This window comes from Macaca mulatta, chromosome 11 (assembly GCF_049350105.2).
Source record: "Macaca mulatta isolate MMU2019108-1 chromosome 11, T2T-MMU8v2.0, whole genome shotgun sequence".
Classification (NCBI taxonomy): Eukaryota; Metazoa; Chordata; class Mammalia; order Primates; family Cercopithecidae; genus Macaca; species Macaca mulatta.
Genome location: NC_133416.1, coordinates 125320516 through 125338292, shown reverse-complemented (window position 1 = coordinate 125338292; position 17777 = coordinate 125320516). Strand labels below are relative to the sequence as shown.

The 17777-nt window shown below is 47.3% G+C and overlaps 2 protein-coding genes across 9 annotated transcripts in view; both read left to right on the top strand.

Annotated features, from left to right (window-relative positions):
- The window catches only part of VSIG10 (V-set and immunoglobulin domain containing 10), a 49763-nt gene extending 46537 nt beyond the window's left edge, over nucleotides 1–3226 (top strand). For all 3 annotated transcript variants that reach the window (XR_013401534.1, XR_013401535.1, XM_015152928.3), the window contains one exon: nucleotides 134–3226. Coding sequence is in view for 1 of the 3 variants with exons in the window: in XM_015152928.3 (XP_015008414.2) it covers nucleotides 134–189 (56 nt within the window). In the remaining 2 variants the exon portion in view is untranslated. The remainder of the gene's footprint in view (nucleotides 1–133) is intronic.
- WSB2 (WD repeat and SOCS box containing 2) overlaps nucleotides 1–17777 on the top strand; it is an 81498-nt gene that overhangs the window by 46931 nt on the left and 16790 nt on the right. For 2 of the 6 annotated variants that reach the window (XM_015152927.3, XM_077955361.1), the window contains exons 1-2: nucleotides 5608–5777; nucleotides 15638–15806. In XM_015152927.3, the coding sequence (XP_015008413.1) occupies nucleotides 5765–5777; nucleotides 15638–15806 (182 nt within the window). In that variant the 5' untranslated portion in view covers nucleotides 5608–5764. Of the gene's footprint in view, nucleotides 1–4398; nucleotides 4696–5607; nucleotides 5778–14224; nucleotides 14262–14997; nucleotides 15807–17777 lie in introns of those variants that run through there. The other 4 variants (XM_077955358.1, XM_077955359.1, XM_077955360.1 and 1 more) reach the window with 3 other exon arrangements.

Here is a 17777-nt window from a genome sequence, read left to right as displayed (position 1 = left end):
TTCTTCTCCATGAGATCCCATTCTCTGACTCACCAGGAAAGGACTAGAAATCACTGAGATGATTGATGACTGATGGTTGAAATAGAATCACACTCTGATTACAAAGCATTGGGTTTATTTCCCCCCTGTGCAGATGACAGCAGTGAGGAGCAAAGTGACATTGTTCAAGAAGAAGATAGGCCAGTCTGAAGAAGAGGATGATCCATGGTTGTCTTGCTCTGAAAGCTTGGAAAGCTACACTGAAGATGAGCTCTTCATTCAGCTTTGACTCGACCTGCACCCCTGGCCGGGGCTTGCACTAGCAACATTTGGGTCTCAGCAAAAAACAAAACCAAGCGCACACATCTTTCCTTCCATTTATTGAAAAACGTTGGTTTGATTTGCTCTAAGTTTTCCCAATGATGTTTAAAAGCTTTGAGAAGTAAGGCTGCTTTGGTATCTGAGGTGCCACTTCTGCTGTGAATCCTGGCTTTATCCAGGTTGATTTACTGTGATAGATGCTTATTTGGAGGGAGCAGAGGTCAGGGAAGCGCTGGGTCTTGGTGCCTTTTGCCACTTTTTTTTTTTTTTTTTTTTTTTTTTGAGACCGAGTCTCCCTCTATTGCCCGGGCTGGAGTGCAATGGCACGATCTCGGCTCACCACAACCTCCACCTCCCGGATTCAACCGATTCTCCTGCCTCAGCCGTGCCACCATGCAAATATCAATTCCTTGGAACAGGTGAAGTTCCAGGTACCAATGCCAATCAGAGGAAGGCAGTTTGATTCAGGCTTTGGAGTTAGAAACACCTGAAGTCGAATCTGGGCTCTGTTGCTTCCTTCTTTCATGGGCTAGGGCACGATTCTTTACCTGTCTCTTGGCCTCAATTTCCTCACCTATGAAATAGATGAGGAAATTGCTCACTTATTGTCTCGTTCGGAAAGCTTGGAAAGCTACATTGAAGATGAGCTCTTCATTCAGCTTTGACTCGACCTGTACCCCTGGTGGGTGCTTGCACTAGCAACATTTGGGTCTCAGCAAAAAAACCAAGCACACACATCTTTCCTTCCATTTATTGAAAAACATCTTTGTAAGATCCATTCATTGAAAAACGTAATCCATTTATTGAAAAACATCTTTGTAAGATCACCTGCTAAATATGAAAATCTGACTTGAATTTGTACTATTTAATATTGCGTATCTGCTCTAGTGGGCAGGACCTAGGGCTTAAAGGGGAACTTCCTTTCTCCAGTTCTAGGAACTGGGACTCTAAAATGAGAAGCTGGTTGTCTGAAGTAACCCTGCAGGTGTGGTTGGGGAAGGTCTGTTTTTTTGGATGAAGGAACTAAACTAAGCAAATCAGCACTGTCTTAACCATTTTTATTTCCCTGGAGATAGAATTCTTTTAAAAAGAGTTAGGGAGCTGGTAATAGCAAGTGCCTTTCATTATAACCACATTTTGCAGAGCTTCATATTTATATACAAGCCTCCTAGGTGATACACTATTAGCTTGCAGACTTTCCTATGCTTCATTTCTCCTGTTGCTTTCAAAGAAGGCAGGAGACATGTTTAATAACGGAGTATCTGGTGATAAGAACTGCTTGGGCAAACCAGCTCATCTGGACTGTTTCTCAATCTTGGAAATGGGAAGAGGAAAACTTGTTTCCTTCCTGCTGCTTAAGGATATTCTGAGGGTACACTGATCAATAACACTAAATTTGGAATGAAAATACCATGTGATGAGTTTAGCCTGCTGATGCTTCCAGTAGATCCTTGTATAGTTTCAATATTTAAGTTTTCTGATTTCATATAAATTTCTTAAAGTCAAGGATCTTATAAAGGTGCAGTGGATGTTTGCTAAATATGAAAAACTTACTTGAATTTGCACTCTTTAATGTTGCGTATCTGCTCTAGTGGGCCGGACCTAGGGCTTAAAGGGGAACTTCCTTTCTCTAATTCTAGGAACTGGGACTCTAAAATGAGAAGCTGGTTGTCTGAAGTAACCCTGCAGGTGTGGTTGGGGAAGGCCTGTTTTCTTGGATGAAGGGACTAAACTAAGCAAATCACTAGAAGTATGCCCTGTCCCCTGCTCAGAACATTGGGGAGCTCAAGAGTGGGCTGCAATGTGCACCCCTCAGGAATAGCTGTGAATTGCAGTTCTACTGGCTTTTGGCTTTTTGTCTTTTGCTGCAAGGCACCCACGTACTTAACCATTCTCAACAGTGTAAATCAGTGTCATTTTAGAATGAGATACTCAGCTTGCTTCTAAAGTCACTGAATACTGAGTGAGTCTCTCCTTTAGAGTCTTCGGCAACCAAATTCCAGAATTGAAGAGTCTACTACTCAGAGGCAACAAGATTAAAAAAAGAAAACACAAAAACTGTTGAGGTGAAAAAAAAAAACCCTCACTGGGAACACAGAGAATGTTTTGTAAGATCACTGGGATATTTTCCACAACTTCCTCTTCTCTTGCACACACATCTGTTGATAGGAAATATTTGAGGGTTTTTCCACTATCAAATGGGAGCTTCATGGTCCTGGTGCCAAACACTATAAACCTTTGACCAGCTGAGCTGTGACTGCGTTCACATATCTGAGTCCTGTGTGCACATTAATATCCTGGATCAGGTAGAATCCAGGTCTTCAAGTTTTAAGGATTTTTGAAGAATTCAGGCTTCTTTAAGACGATCCATGCCCAAATCCACAAGCTTGTTGACAGTGGATTACAGTTTGTGTGGCAAAGTCCGAGTTGTTACACTGTGCTTTAAAAAAAAAAACTTATCTGCATGTATTGTTAACGTAGAGACTGTGAGATCTATTTATCAGGACCAGGAAGATAAACACTTCAGGTCCATTGCAACTGACTTTTTTCTTGTTTTTCTCAAAACCTGGTGGACCCCAGGAAGGGAGCCTCCACAATTCTGTGGCTTTGATATTGGCTCCAATTCTCACAAGCACATACAAGCCCCATAATTGCCGCAGGAAAACACAAGATGGAAAATTGCAATAACCCATGCACTGAGACTTAGAAAATCATCCTTACTAGGTAAAATGTATTATGATGCAATAAGGGCCAACTGATATTTCTCACGTTGGGACTGGCCAGGAACTGCTGCAAAGAAAAAAAAACAGCTCCTTCTCCATTATTTACATTTTAAGATGTGGTGGGGGGAGATTGGGAGAAATTAATTCTGAGGTTATCATATGCATTTTTTAAAAGATAATGGAATAAAGCTATTTTTAAGTAAGTGCTTTTGTGATCTTGATTGAGACCTGCTTAGTAAATTGAAAGACGTGGAAAAATGAACTTGACAAAAATTTTTTTTTACTAGCTTTTTAAAAATTGGTAACAATATTCTTCTCACCTCAGCCCCACTTTTTTTTTTTTTTCCTCAAGACAGAGTCTTGCTCTGTCGCCCAGGCTGGAGTGCAATGGCAAGATCTCAGCTCACTGCAACCTCCGCCTCCTGGGTTCAAGTGATTCTCCTGCCTCAGTCTCCCAAATAGCTGGGTTTACAGGCGCCAGCCACCATGCCCAGCTAATTTTTGTATTTTTAGTAGATTGGGTTTGGCCCTATCAGCCAGGCTGGTCTCAAACTCCTGACCTCAGGTGTTCTGCCCGCCTAGGCCTCCCAAAGTGCTGGGATTACAGGCATAAGCCATCGTGCCCTGCGCCCTTACCCTTTTATTCTTTTCCATGATGTGTACATAAAAATGAGGCCTGTAAAGACTCCAGGAATCGAAGGAATTTGGAAGACAAAAAATGGAGACTCAGAAAATTAGAGAAGAGAAAAGTGGGAGGGGGGAGGCTGGACAATAAAACGGGGGTCCTCAGGAGGCAGGAAATTAGCGATTAAATGGGAGCAGAGGTGGAGGAGGCCGACACGGGTGCCAGAGGTAAAAAGTGGAGACCCAGAGGAAGGGGTGTGCTGGTCCGTTTTTAAAATTAGGAAGCATAAAAAATACCCAGTGGAAAATGAAGGGTGAGAACGGGGCATGCTAAAGTTAAAATGGGCGGCGAGGAAGGGACAGGTAGCCAGCGGAAAACGGGGAGACTGAGAAATCGGCAGGTTAAAAAAAAACCGGCCAAGTGGGGTGAACAGGAGTGTAACCCAGGAGGCCAAAAGGGACACAAGAAGGAAGTACCCAGGGCTCATAAAACAGGGGCCTGGGTAAAAAAACCAAAACATTAAAACGGAGAGACCATGGCGAAAAAGAACCCGGGAACCTCAGTTACCGCAGAAAACATAGGTTGCGTTAGAAAGCAAAGAAGTTTAAAATGGAACCACTGCGATCCGGAGCTCTGGGACCAGTGACCGGGAAATGGAGAGGGCACTTGGAGGGAAGTGAAGAAAGGCGGGGAGAAAGGAATGAGAAGCGCGAGAGTGACTTGAATGAAGCTGACACCAAGAACCGCGGGAAGAGATTGGACCCAAAGCAGGAAAGGGAAGCGCTCGAGTCGGGGCTAAAGGGAGGGATTTTGAGGACAATGAGCTGAGCTCAGTAAGAAATCCCCAAGCCACTGACACTACTGGGGACCGCACAACTAAGAAATGGGGTCTTTCAGGCAGGAAAAGCCTCCATGATGACTCCTGCCCTGGCCCTGCAATGTTAGAAAGGGGGCGTCTGGCCCAAGCGAGCCATTTCTTGAGGCTATGCAGGTACACAGGGAGCAGCTTTCTCAGGGGGACGGGGACAGGAGAGGCTGTCGCAGTAGGTAGTTAAGGGGACAGTCTTCTTCCGAATCGCCCCTGCCCCGTTTTTTATCTCGTTCCCACCCCCACCCCGGTTTTCACCCTGCGCTCCTCTCCCCACTGCGCCGTTTTCTCCTCACTTCCCTCTCCCATTACCGGAGCCATTGAGCGGCCCCCCTTGTTTTACCCTAGCCTTGACCCTCGCCGCACCCCCCATTCTTATTCATGTCCTCCCCCAAGCCCCAGCACCCGGTTATTACACCTTCCTTCCACCCCCTCTCCCTCCGCATTTTCGCCTAAGCCCAGCTCTCCCCCAGGTTTCTCCTCGGCCCGTGTTCCCTCCACCCTATTTCTCCCGCCCCCATTTTTACCCGTTCCCCCCTCATCGGGCTTCGCATGGCTCCATTTTCACCTGCCCCTCCCCTCGACTTCGCTTCAGCCCCTTTGGTTCCCCTTCCCCCCACCGCCCTCAGTCCCCCTCTCTCCGTTTTCCCCGGATCGCCGCTTCCCCCGCTTGGTTTTTCCCTCAGCCTGGCTCTACCCACTCTCCAACACCCCCTTTTCCCCTGAGCCCGGCTTCCCCTACTCCGGTTTCTGTCGCTCCCCTTTCCTCGGTTTCCCTCAGCCCAGTTCCCCTCCCTCCCTTCCCCGGTTTTATCCGGCGCTGGTTCCCCTCAGGACCCCGCACAACCCCTGGGTTTTATCCCGTTCGCGCCCCACCCCGTTTCCGCTCACCTCCCCCCACCCCTGCCCCATTTTTATCTGGTTCGCGCGTCTTCCCCGCCCCCGTTTCCCCTCAGCAACCCCTGGGCTTTTATCCCGTCAGCGTACCGCCCCCCCGATTTTCCATCTTTTCCCTCAGCTGCCTCCCCACCGTTTTTATCCCGTCCGCACCCCCCCTCCGTTTCCCCAGCGCCCCGCCCCCGCGCGTCTCCGCCCGCGCCCACCGCCATGTGACGGGAAGCAGCTGATGGCCTCTCCGGGCGGCGGCGGCGGCCGGGCCAGGGCGGGCGGCGCGGGGGCGGCATGAGGGCCCGCGGCCCGGGGGGCTGAGGCGCCCGCCGCCTGCCGCGGGGGCCGCGCGCGTCCTCCATGGAGGCCGGAGGTGAGTGGGGCCCGGCGGCCAGTTCCCGCCCGGCGGGGCCGTGGCCCGTTCTCCCCGGGGAGGGGGAGGCGACCCCGGGGCTGGCTCGGCGGGGCGGGGCGGGGGCTGGACGCGGCGGGGGCGTCCGGCCTGGGAGGTCCGCGCGGGGCCGGCGGGGGTGCGCGCCCGGCGACCAGCTTTGTTTCACTTTCGTTGTCAGTGGCCGCCACCCCGGCTCCCGCTGGCGACGGGATCGGGAAGATCGGGCTTCTGCGGGAGGAGATCCCCCGACCGGGACGGGGGGGCTCCTGGGTGGGGAGCACCAAGCCCTAAAACGGAGATCCCGAAGGGGGTGGGTGCCTCTGGGTACCCAGGTGCCAGGGGACGCACTCGCATGTCTAGATGGGAGTCACCTCTGCCCCTCACAAGCTGTGTGATGGTGACAGTGGACGAACCACAGAACCACCGCCAGCCACCCATGTCTCAGTTTTGTATCTGCAAAATGGGATAATTCTAGTACCTGCCTCGGAGGGTGGTTGGAACCCGGTAAAAATGGTGTCTGGGTTCCCTGTTGAAACAATCTATTCCCAGCCTCTCCCACTGGAGATTAATTCAGTGGAGGTGGGGCGGGACTGGAGATGCTGATCCCTGGCGATATGTATGATCAGGCAAGTTTAGGATACACTGATGGGTGAGGACCTTGCCTCTATTCTTGTTATCTGTCATCCCCATCAGAAGACAGCGTGGAAGTCAGGATATTGGATATACCTCAAACCAGCTCAGATGAACATTTAAATCTCAGTGGGAAAGGTGTGTCTCTTATGCAAGGGGAAAAAACCTCAAGACGCATGCACGCCTCGGCCCTCTCCCCTCCAACGACCTTCCCTCGGAATCCCACCTGTATAGAAACTTGGGATAGATTTAGAATTGATTCCTGGAGTCCCAGCTCTTGAAGGACCCGAGTTTAAATGCAATTTCCTTAGGAGAAATTTTCAGAACGGGGTCAAGGCCCAGGGCTCAGAATTTGTTCCAGAACTTCATTGTAATCTTGCAGCCAAGTTCAAGCTTCATCCTGGTCTGGAGAATTCTGATTGCTGATGGCTTGTTATTGTGGGTGGGAAGGTTGAAATCTGGATATTCCCTGGGGTGGTGTTACTTTTTAATTTAGGAAATGACATTTCTTTGTTTGCTGAAGTCAGGCATTGAGTTAAAGGCAGCTCTCTCCCCTTCCCATCTAGATAAGGGCTTTCTTTTCAGTGAGTGTGTTACCCGGAGAATTCTTTTTTAAAGGGCCCCTACTGTTTGTGTAGATCCTATGTGAATCTTTTTATAGCTTCCGTTTCATTTCCATTGCCTCCTTACAGTTCAGTGTGAAAGCAATCTGTAGCTGGCCTCCCTTTTTAACAGAAATCTGTTTCCAGTTCTGGGATTTTCCTAAAGATTGACAACTTCGTTTTGAGGGTGTGGGCAGGGTTGTTGAGAGCTGCCAAGTTACTGTACAAAAAAGGCCAGAGTTTTAACTTCTTTTCAAATGGAATAAAGCCCATTGTAAAGGAAATACAATGGGCAACAGTTGAAATCTTCAGAGCAATGGTTAGAATTCATTTATTCATTCAACAAATATTTGTTGAGTGTCTACTATGTGCCAGGCACCCTCTAGGCTAGCCCTGACCAACAAAAGTTTAATGTGAGCTACGTATGTAATTTAAAATGTTCAAATAGTCACATTAAAAAAGAAAAAAGAACTAGGCGACAATTTAAAAACTCTTTCAATCCAACATGTCTAAAATATTAGCGCTACATGTAATCAAATAAATTGTAATGTTTTAGATTTTTTGTGTGTGCTAACTGTTCAAAATGTGTTGTGTATTTTATAGTTTCAGGCCATCTGAATTCTGACTTGCCACATTTCAAGTGGCTGGTAACTACATGTGATTTCCCTATTAGACGGTGTAGCCCAATAGCAGTGAACTGGCAAGTTTGGGTGCGCTGAGAAAGAGATAGACAATAAATATGTAAAAATGACAGGCAATCAAGAAAATATCAACCAAATGTGCTAGGGTGGCTCATGCCTGTGATCCCAGCACTTTCGGAGGCTGAGGTGGGCAGATCACTTGAGGTCAGGAGTTCAAGACTAGCCTCACTAACATAATGAAACCCCATCTCTACTGAAAATACAAAATTAACTGGGCGTGGTGGTGCATGCCTATAATCCCAGCTACTCAGGAGGCTGAGGCAGGAGAATCGCTTGAACTAGAGAGTGGGAGGTTGCAGTGAGCCGAGATCGTGCCATTGTACTCCAGCCTGGGCAACAAGAGTGAAATTCCATCTCAAAAAAAAGAAAAAGGGCCGGGCGCGGTGGCTCAAGCCTGTAATCCCAGCACTTTGGGAGGCCGAGACGGGCGGATCACGAGGTCAGGAGATCGAGACCATCCTGGCTAACACAATGAAACCCCGTCTCCACTAAAAATACAAAAAAATTAGCCGGGCGTGGTGGCGGCGCCTGTAGTCCCAGCTACTCGGGAGGCTGAGGCAGGAGAATGGCGGGAACCCGGGAGGCGGAGCTTGCAGTGAGCCGAGATCGCGCCACTGCACTCCAGCCTGGGCGACAGAGCGGACTCCGCCTCAGAAAAAAAAAAAAAAAAAGAAAGAAAAAAAATATCTAAGTGATGGTTATAAAGAAAATAAAATGGTTAAAGGAAAGTGAATGGTGCCAGGCGCAGTGGCCCAGCAGTTTGGGAGGCCAACTTGGGTAGATCACTTGAGCCCAGGAGTTTGAGACCAGTCTAGGCAGCATGGCGAAATCCCATCCCTACAAAAAATACAGAACTAGGCCGGGCGCGGTGGCTCAAGCCTGTAATCCCAGCACTTTGGGAGGCTGAGACGGGCGGATCACGAGGTCAGGAGATCGAGACCATCCTGGCTAACATGGTGAAACCCCACCTCTACTAAAAAATACAAAAAACTAGCCGGGCGAGGTGGCGGGCGCCTGTAGTCCCAACTACTCGGGAGGCTGAGGCAGGAGAATGGCGTGAACCCGGGAGGCGGAGCTTGCAGTGAGCTGAGATCCGGCCACTGCACTCCAGCCTGGGCGGCAGAGCCAGACTCCGTCTCAAAAAAAAAAAAAAAAAAAAATACAGAACTATAGGCATGTAGAATGCGGCTGCAGTCCCAGCTGCTGGGGAGGCTGAGGTGGGAGGATCATCTGAGCCTGGGGAGGTCGAGGTTGCAGTGAGTCATGATCGCGCTACAGCATTCCAGCCTGGGCGACAGAGCAAGACCCTGTCTCAAAAAAAAAAAAAAAAAAAAAAAAGGAAAATGAATGGTCACTTTAGATGGTGAGGCCAGGATGGTCTCTTGAGAAGGTGACCTGAGGACTAATCCCTGAATGATAAGATGGAGCAACCGAGGAAAGCTTTTGAGGCCGGTGGAATATCTAATGTACATGTCCTGAGACAGGAAAAATCGCCTAGCTTCCTGCTGGCTGGGGTCATAGCTTTCATCTCTGTGTTAAGGCTAACTGCTTTGCCTAGAAGAGGCTTATAATATATACCTTTCCACTCAGCCTGGTTGTCCAAACACATCCCATTGTTTAATTAGCAAACCCTGATCCAGGGCCAGGTGTGATGGCTCATGCCTGCAGGAGGATCGCTTGAGCTCAGGAGATCAAAACCGGCTTGGTGAACATAGCCAGACACCCATCTCTACTAAAAATTTAAGTTAAAAAAAAAAAAAATTAGCTGAGTGTGGTGGTATGCCCCCGTAGCCCCAGATACACAGGAGGCTGAGGCCGGAGGATCACTTGAACCTGGGTGGGAGGTTGAGGCTGCAGTGAGCTGTGATCAAGCCACTGTACCCCAGCCTGGGTTTCAGCATAAGACCTTGTCTCAAAAACAAAACAAAACAAATATATATGTATGATATACTTGAAATTTGCTAAAAGTGGATTTTAAGTGTTCTCACCACACAAAAATAAGTATGTGAGGTAATGCATATATGGTAATGAGCTTGAGCCATTCCACAATGTATACGTATATCAAAACATGTTATATGCCATAATATGTATGATTTTTATTTATCAATTTAAAAAAGAAGAGGCCAGATGCGGTGATTCACTCCTGTAATCCCAGCACTTTGGGAGGCCTAGGTGGGCAGATGACCTGAGGTCATGAGTTTGAGACCAGCCTGGCCAACATGGTGAAACCCCATCTCTACTAAAAATACAAAAATTAGCCAGGCGTGGTGGTGCATGCCTGTAATCCCAGCTACTCAGGAGGCTGAGGCAGAAGAATCACTTGAACCCAGGAGGCGGAGGTTGCAGTGAGCTGAGATCGCGCCACTGCACTCCAGCCTGGGCGGCAGAGTGAGACTCTGTCTCAAAATAAAAAAAAAAAAAAAGGAGAAAACAAAGAAACCCTGATTCATAGGCCTTTTCACCAAGAAGGGTCTGCAAGTACCATACCAGATGAAGCTAGATCCCCCACCCCCAGCTGTGTTTTGTTTGTTTGTTTTGTTTTTAAGTTCTGCACTAATTAGGGCTTTCTCTCCCTGTAGCCAAGTTTAGTTTGGGCCCAGACTCCAAGAGACAGGAGTCACTGAGTTTGTTCTTCTTTTAGCTCCTGGATTCTTGAACCTGAAATAGCCAGAGATTAAATCCCTAAATCACAGAAATAGAGTGTGAATTCTAAGTAGGGCTTGTGTTTAAGAAGCATTTCATGTGAAGTGTTTGGCATAAGCATCATCAGAGTTTAAGGGGCTTTATTTATTTTTTATTTTTGGGGGACAGAGTCTTGCTCTCTCGCCCAGGCTGGAGTGCAGTGGTGCAATCTCTGCTCACTGCAACCTGTACCTCCTGTACCTCCTGGGTTCAAGTGATTTCTCCTGCCTCAGCCTCCCGAGTAGCTGGGACTACAGGCGCCCGCCACCATGCCCGGCTAACTTTTGTATTTTTAGTAGAGACGGGGTTTCACCATGTTGGCCAGGCTAGTCTCGAACTCTTGACCTCAAGTGATCCGCCTGCCTCGGCCTCCCAAAGTGTTGGGATTACAAGCATGAGCCACCATGCCCGGCCAGCTTTATATTACTTTTTTGTTTAAAGAGTTATACCATATGTATTTTTTAGACAAATATTTACTTACTGCCTGCCCTCCACCAGGAACTCTGCCAGCTCTGGGAATAAATATACAAGGTTCCTGCTCCCTGGAATTGATGTCCTAGTAGAGGGGAGACAGATGGCAATCAAATGGTGATAGGGCTGTAAAGAAAATAAAGTGAGGGGTTGTGAAGGAGGTTGACAGGGGTCAGAAGACTCTCTAAGCAGTTGTCATTTGAGCCAGACCTGAATAAGAATAGATGCCAGCCGAGGAGAGGCATTCCAGATGAAGGGAATGGTTGGTGCAAAGGCCTAGGGTCAGAACTAATTGAGCATTGGCAGAGGGTAGAGAGAAGGGCAATGTGTTGGAGCCAGGGGCAGGGAGAGAAGTACAAGCCCAGGGAGGTTCAGATTATGCTGGATTTTGAGGGCAGGGTGAGTAGCTAGAGCTTTATTCTAACAGTGAAACTGATCACTCTGGAGGCAAGGAGAATTGATGGTGCGGGGCTAGAGGGGAAGCAGGGAGAGCAACTGGAAGGTTGCCTACTGAGCCAGGTGGGAGATGGTGCTGCATGGATGAGAGTAGAGATGGAGGGGGGTTAGATTTGGCAAGTCTTTTGGAAACAGACTTCATAGAACTTGCTAATGGATTTGGTTTGGGAGATTTAAAAAAAAAAAAGATCAGGCATGGTGGTTTATGCCTGTAATCCCAGCACTTTGGGAGGCCGAGGTAGGCAGATTGCTTGAGTCCAGGAGTTTGAGACCAGCCTGGCCAAGATAGCAAAAACCTGTCTCTACTAAAAATACAACAATTAGCTGGGTGTGGTGGTGCGTGCCTGTAATCCCAGCTTCTTGGGAGGCTGAGGCATAAGAATTGCTTGAACCCAGGAGGCGGAGGTTGCAGTGAGCTGAGATCGTGCCATTGCGCCATTGCAGTCCAGCCTGGGTGACACAGCGAGACTCCATCTCAAAAAAAAAAAAAGGGGGGATAATGTAGAGGAAGTGAACCAACTGTGAATGTTATCAGGATGGGAAAAAAAAAAAAAAAGAAATTTTCATTCTGGTCATTTGATCCAGAACTCCTGGTCTCAAGCAATTCTTCCACCTCTGCCTCCCGGAGCGCTGGGATTACAGGTGTAAGCCACATCCCAGGCCATCCGGGTCATTTGAAAATGTTTCTCTAGATCAGTCAATGTCATTTAATACTTGATTGCATCTCGGTTTCTTAGCCTCAGCATTGTTGACGTTTTGGGCCAAATGATTCTTTGCTGGGGGCTGTCCTGTGCACTGCAGGGTGTTGAGCAGCATCCCTGGCCTCCACCCACTAGACAGCAGTAGTAGCATCTCCAGTTGTGACAACCAAAAATGTTACTGCCAAATGTCCTCAAGGGGCAAAATAGCCCCCAGTTGAGAACCCTGGGTCTATACAAATAGCTATAAACATGTGATTGTATAAATAAAACTATCACACATACAAATGTACAGATTTCTAGGAGGATTTACCTGGGTCTATACAACGAGCTATTTACACAGACCATATATATATATAAATTTCTTTCTTTCTTTTTTTCTTTTCTTTCTTTTCTTTTCTTTCCTTCCTTTCTTTCTTTTCTTTCTTTTCTTTCTTTCTCTTTCTAGAGATGGAGTCTTACTATGTTGACCAGGCTGGTCTTGAACTCCTGGCCTCAAGCGATCATTCCATCTCAGCCTACCGACGTGCTAGGATTATAAGCGTGAGCCACCGTGCCTGGCCAGACCTAATACATTAAAACCCAGATCTACACGTAGAACCTCTGAGAATGAATATTCTCTTTACAAAGGCTTGATATGATTTATTAACATTCTATTTAAAGACAGAAGTTTCAGCAACGCATACCTATTTTATATAACAAGATATACCTATGTTACTATTTTCCTATAAATGCATATACCAGAATTTATTTATTTATTTATTTATTTATTTATTTATTTATTTTTTCGAGACGGAGTTTCACTCTTGTTGCCTAGGCTGGAGTGCAATGACGCCATCTTGGCTCACTGCAGCCTCTGCCTTCCACCTCCCGGGTTCAAGCAATTCTCCTGCCTCAGCCCCCTGAGTAGGTGGGATACAGGCATGTGCTGCTACGCCTGGCTTATTTTGTATTTTTAGTAGAGACGGGGTTTCTCCATGTTGGTCAGGCTGGTCTCGAACTCCTGACCTCAGGTGATCTGTCCGCCTTGGCCTCCCAAAGTGCTGGGATTACAGGCATGAGCCTATTTTTTTTTTTGAGGCAGAGTCTTGGTCTGTCACCCAGGCTGGAGTGCAGTGGCGCAATCTCGGCTCATTGCAACCTCCGCCTCCTGGGTTTAAGTGCTTCTCCTTCCTCAGCTTCCTGAGTAGCTGGGATTACAGGTGCCCGCTACCATGCGTGGCTATTTTTTTTTTTTTTTTTTTGAGACGGAGTCTCGCTGTGTCTCCCAGGCTGGAGTGCAGTGGCGTGATCTCGGCTCACTGCAAGCTCCGCCTCCCGGGTTCACGCCATTCTCCCGCCTCAGCCTCCCAAGTAGCTGAGACTACAGGCGCCCGCCACCACGCCCGGCTAGTTTTTTGTATTTTTAGTAGAGACGGGGTTTCACCATGTTAGCCAGGATAGTCTCGATCTCCTGACCTTGTGATCCACCCGCCTCGGCCTCCCAAAGTGTTGGGATTACAGGCTTGAGCCACCGTGCCCGGCCTGTTTTTTTTTTTTTAATGTATTTTTAGTAGAGACATAGTTTCACCATGTTTGCTAGGCTGGTCTTAAACTCCTGTCCTGAAGTGATCCACCTGCCTTGGCCTCCCAAAGTGCTGGGATTACAGATGTGAGCCACTGCACCCGGCAAAAATATTTTATAAATATACACATATGCATCTCTACCATCTGCTTTACTGAATCCAAGATACCATGGATTGTATTATCATCATGTATAACTGAGAAAAAAATACTACCTATTTAACTATGAAAAGTCATTGATTGTAAGATACATCCTGATTTCAGCAAGGTCAAAATGTAGATGTATAAAGATGTGTCTTAACATATATGAAATATGAGTTTTAAAAATGAGTATCTATCTGGTAACAGCCAGGGTCAAAGTCTTCCACATTCCACATTCCTTGTGTGGAATGCACACATCAGGAACTGACCTCATTCAGGATGGAAGCCAGTTTTTATATTAGTAAGTATCACAGTCATAATGGTCAAAAAATTCATTCTGAAGGCCTTTAATTTATGAGCTTCCTCAGCCATTGAGAATCTTCCACCGGAGTAAAGAACTGAGCTAGGAACTGTGGGTCGGTCAATGAAGAAGCTCCAATCTGGTGCCTACTCTTTCAGAAAATGGTGTGCTAGGTCCTGGGAGAAACAAAGATGAAATGATCTGGGTGTTGGAACAAGGTATTTAGACATTGATAAGGAGGGCCGGGGGCAGAGGGAAATTGGTTACATAAGAGAGAACGAAATAAACAAGGTGCGACTTATTTCCGTTTTGATAGTGTGAGATCAGGGTACGCTTCTTAGTTGTGAATCTAGGTGGGATTATTACTTTTTCTTTCTTTTTTGTTACTTTGAGAAGCTAGGGATTCTCATAAGCAAAAGTGGGTCCAGGTGTGAACGTAAATAAGCCCCTTGCATGTTAAGGAGATTTTGTGGCCAGAGTGTGGCCTGCAGGGAGGGGATAAGGGAAGGAGTCTGGACCGATGGGCTGGGGCAGATGGCATGTGGTGGAAGGCCTGGGCTCAGTTGCCTTTATGATGTAGGCAGGTGGGAGCTTTCAAATGTATTTGAAAGAAATGATGTGATGGTATGTGTATTTCAGCTTTAGCAGCGTCTCTAGGGGTAGGAAGACCGATCAGGAGACTGTAGCAAAAGATCTGGGCAAGATGAGATGAAGGTTTAACCCCGGACAGAGGATGTGGAAGCAGGAGAGGTGGGGAGATGGAATCCATACTTCTGAGTGTGAGGAAGCAGGGCAAGGACTGAGCGTTTTTAGCCTTGATGATGGGGAGGATGCAGGCGAGTGAGAGGGAGCCTTTGAGTTTCATATATTCCTTCTTTGACAGCAGCAGGTTCTTTTTTTTTTTTTTTTTTTTTTGAGACGGAGTCTTGCTCTGTTGCCCAGGCTGGAGTGCAGTGGCGCGATCTCGGCTCACTGCAAACTCCACCTCCCGGGTTCACACCATTCTCCTGCCTCAGCCTCCCAAGTAGCTGGGACTACAGGCGTCCGCCACCACACCTGCCTAATTTTTGATATTTTTAGTAGAGATGGGGTTTCACCATGTTAGTCAGGATGGTCTCGATCTCCTGACCTCGTGATTCGCCCACCTCAGCCTCCTAAAGTGCTGGGATTACAGGCATGAGCCACCGCGCCCGTTCCTAGCAGCAGGTTCTTTTGAAGAAAACTGAAATGCGTTGGAAGGCCTTGCTATTTTGGCCCCATAATCAGCACTATCTAGCATATTCCTGGTCTGGCTATCTCTCCACTTTCCTCCCCTTCAAGTATTCATAGGAAAATGAGGCCTCCATTCACTGAGTTCACGGGCACAAAGGTTACTGTGAGTCATGGTTAACCAGCAGTGAGGAGTGCCAGGATTGAGTAACCATGGTGGAATGTGGCCTGTGGCTGCTGTTATTGCCCTGGGTCATTTAAGTGACAACTCCCTCTGGGAATGGATAGTGTCGCTCTTTGCCACAGGGAGACGGTGGCTTTCCTGTGTCTGGGTGGTCAGGGAGCAAGGGGGTGTGTATTCGAAGCATGTTGTCTCCTGCCCCAGAGGAACCGCTGCTGCTGGCCGAACTCAAGCCCGGGCGCCCCCACCAGTTTGATTGGAAGTCCAGCTGTGAAACCTGGAGCGTCGCCTTCTCCCCAGATGGCTCCTGGTTTGCTTGGTCTCAAGGACACTGCATCGTCAAACTGATCCCCTGGCCACTGGAGGAGCAGTTGTAAGTGTTCTCTCACTGGGGCCCCCATCCAGCGCGTTTCCAAACACCCCTTGTTCTTTTGCCATCTCCCTGCCCGAGAACCAGAGAGAGGGAAGGTGGCTCATGGTTCAGGAATTGATCATGGGGGTTTCCAGAGCCCCAAGTTCTGTATATGTGAAAGTCAATTCGGTCAAGATTATGTTAGCCCCAAGTTGGCTTTTTTTTCCATAGCTTTTTTGAGATGTAATTTATATACCACACAATTTGTCCATTTAAAGTATACAATACAATGGCTTTTAATCTATCTGCAGAGTTGTGCATCCATCACCATCATCAATTTTACTTTATTTATTTATTTTTTGAGACAGTCTCTGTCTCCTAAGCTGGAGTGCAGTGGCACAATCTTGGCTCACTACAACCTTTGCCTCCTGGGTTCAAGCGATTCTCCTGCCTGCCTCAGTCTCCTGAGTAGCTGGGATTACAGGCGTACACCACCATGCCTGGCTAATTTTTGTATTATTAGTAGAGATGAGGTTTTGCCATGTTGGCCAGGCTGGGCTCAAACTCCTGACCTCAAGTGATTCACCTGCCTCAGCCTCCCAAAGTGCTGGGATTACACATTTCTCCCATGAGCCACTGCACCCAGCACATAATCAATTTTAGAATATCTTTATTTCCTCAAAAAGAAATCCTGTATCCCTTAGCTTAGATCCCCTAACCCCCCTGCACTCTCCAGGCAACCACTAATCTACTTTGTCTCTCTAGATTGACCTATTCTAGATGTTTCCTATTCATGGTTCATACAACACGTAGCCTTTTTTGACTAGCTTCTTTCATTTTACATAATGTTTTCACAATTCGTCTGTGTTCTAGCATATACTAGTATTTCATTTCCTTTTATTGCATCATATGGAGATGACAAATTTTGTTCATACATTTATCAGTTGATGGACATTGGGTTGTCTTCATGTTTTGGTTGTTACAAATAGTGCTGCTGTGAACATTTTTATAGAAAACTTGTGTTTTCTATGTTTAACTATTTGAGGAAGTGTCAGACTGTTTTCCAGAGTGGCTACACCATTTTACTTTCCCACCAGCAATGGATTCAGTTTCCAGATTCTCTACATCCAACCCTTGTTATTGTGTGTCTTTTTTATTATCCTAGCGGATAGCCATCCTAGCGGTGTGAAGTGGCATTTCATAGTGGTTTTGATTTGCATTTCCCTGATGGCTACAGATGTCAAGCATCTTTTCTTTTCTTTTCTTTTCTTTTTTTTTTTTTTTGAGGCAGAGTCTCTGTTGTTCAGGCTGGAGTGCAGTGGCATGATCTCGGCTCACTGCAACCTCCACCTCCTGGGTTCAAGCAATTCTGCCTCAGCCTCCCAAGTAGCTGGGACTACAGGTGCACACCACCGCGCCCAGATAATGTTTGTATTTTTAGTAGAGACGAGGTTTCACTGTGTTGGCCAGGTTGGTCTCAAACTCAGGTGATCCACCCGCCTTGGCCTCCCAGAGTGCTGGGATTACAGGTGTGGAGCCACTGCACCTGGCGGAGTATCTTTTCAGGTGCTTACTGGTCCTTTGTATACGTTGTTTGGATAAATGTCTACTCAGAGCCTTTGCTCGTTTTTGTCTCTTTATTATCAACCAAGTTTATTTTATTTTATTTTATTTTTTGAGACAGAGAGAGGGTCTTGCTCTCTTGTCCAGGCTTGAGTGCAGTGGCTCAGTCACGGCTCACTGCAGCCTTAATCTGCTGGGCTCAAGCTGTCCTCCTGCCCTAGCCTCCCAAGTAGCTGGTACTACAGGCGCACCACCATGCCCGCTCAACTTTTAAATATTTTGTAGAGACAGGGTCTCGCCTAGGCCTGGTCTTGAACTCCTGGCCTCAAGCAGTCCTCCTGCCTCAGCCTCCCAAGTAGCTGGGATTACAGGCGTGAGCCATGGCGCTTGGCCAAGTTTAGTTTCTGATACTAGTTTTTCTTTCTTTGG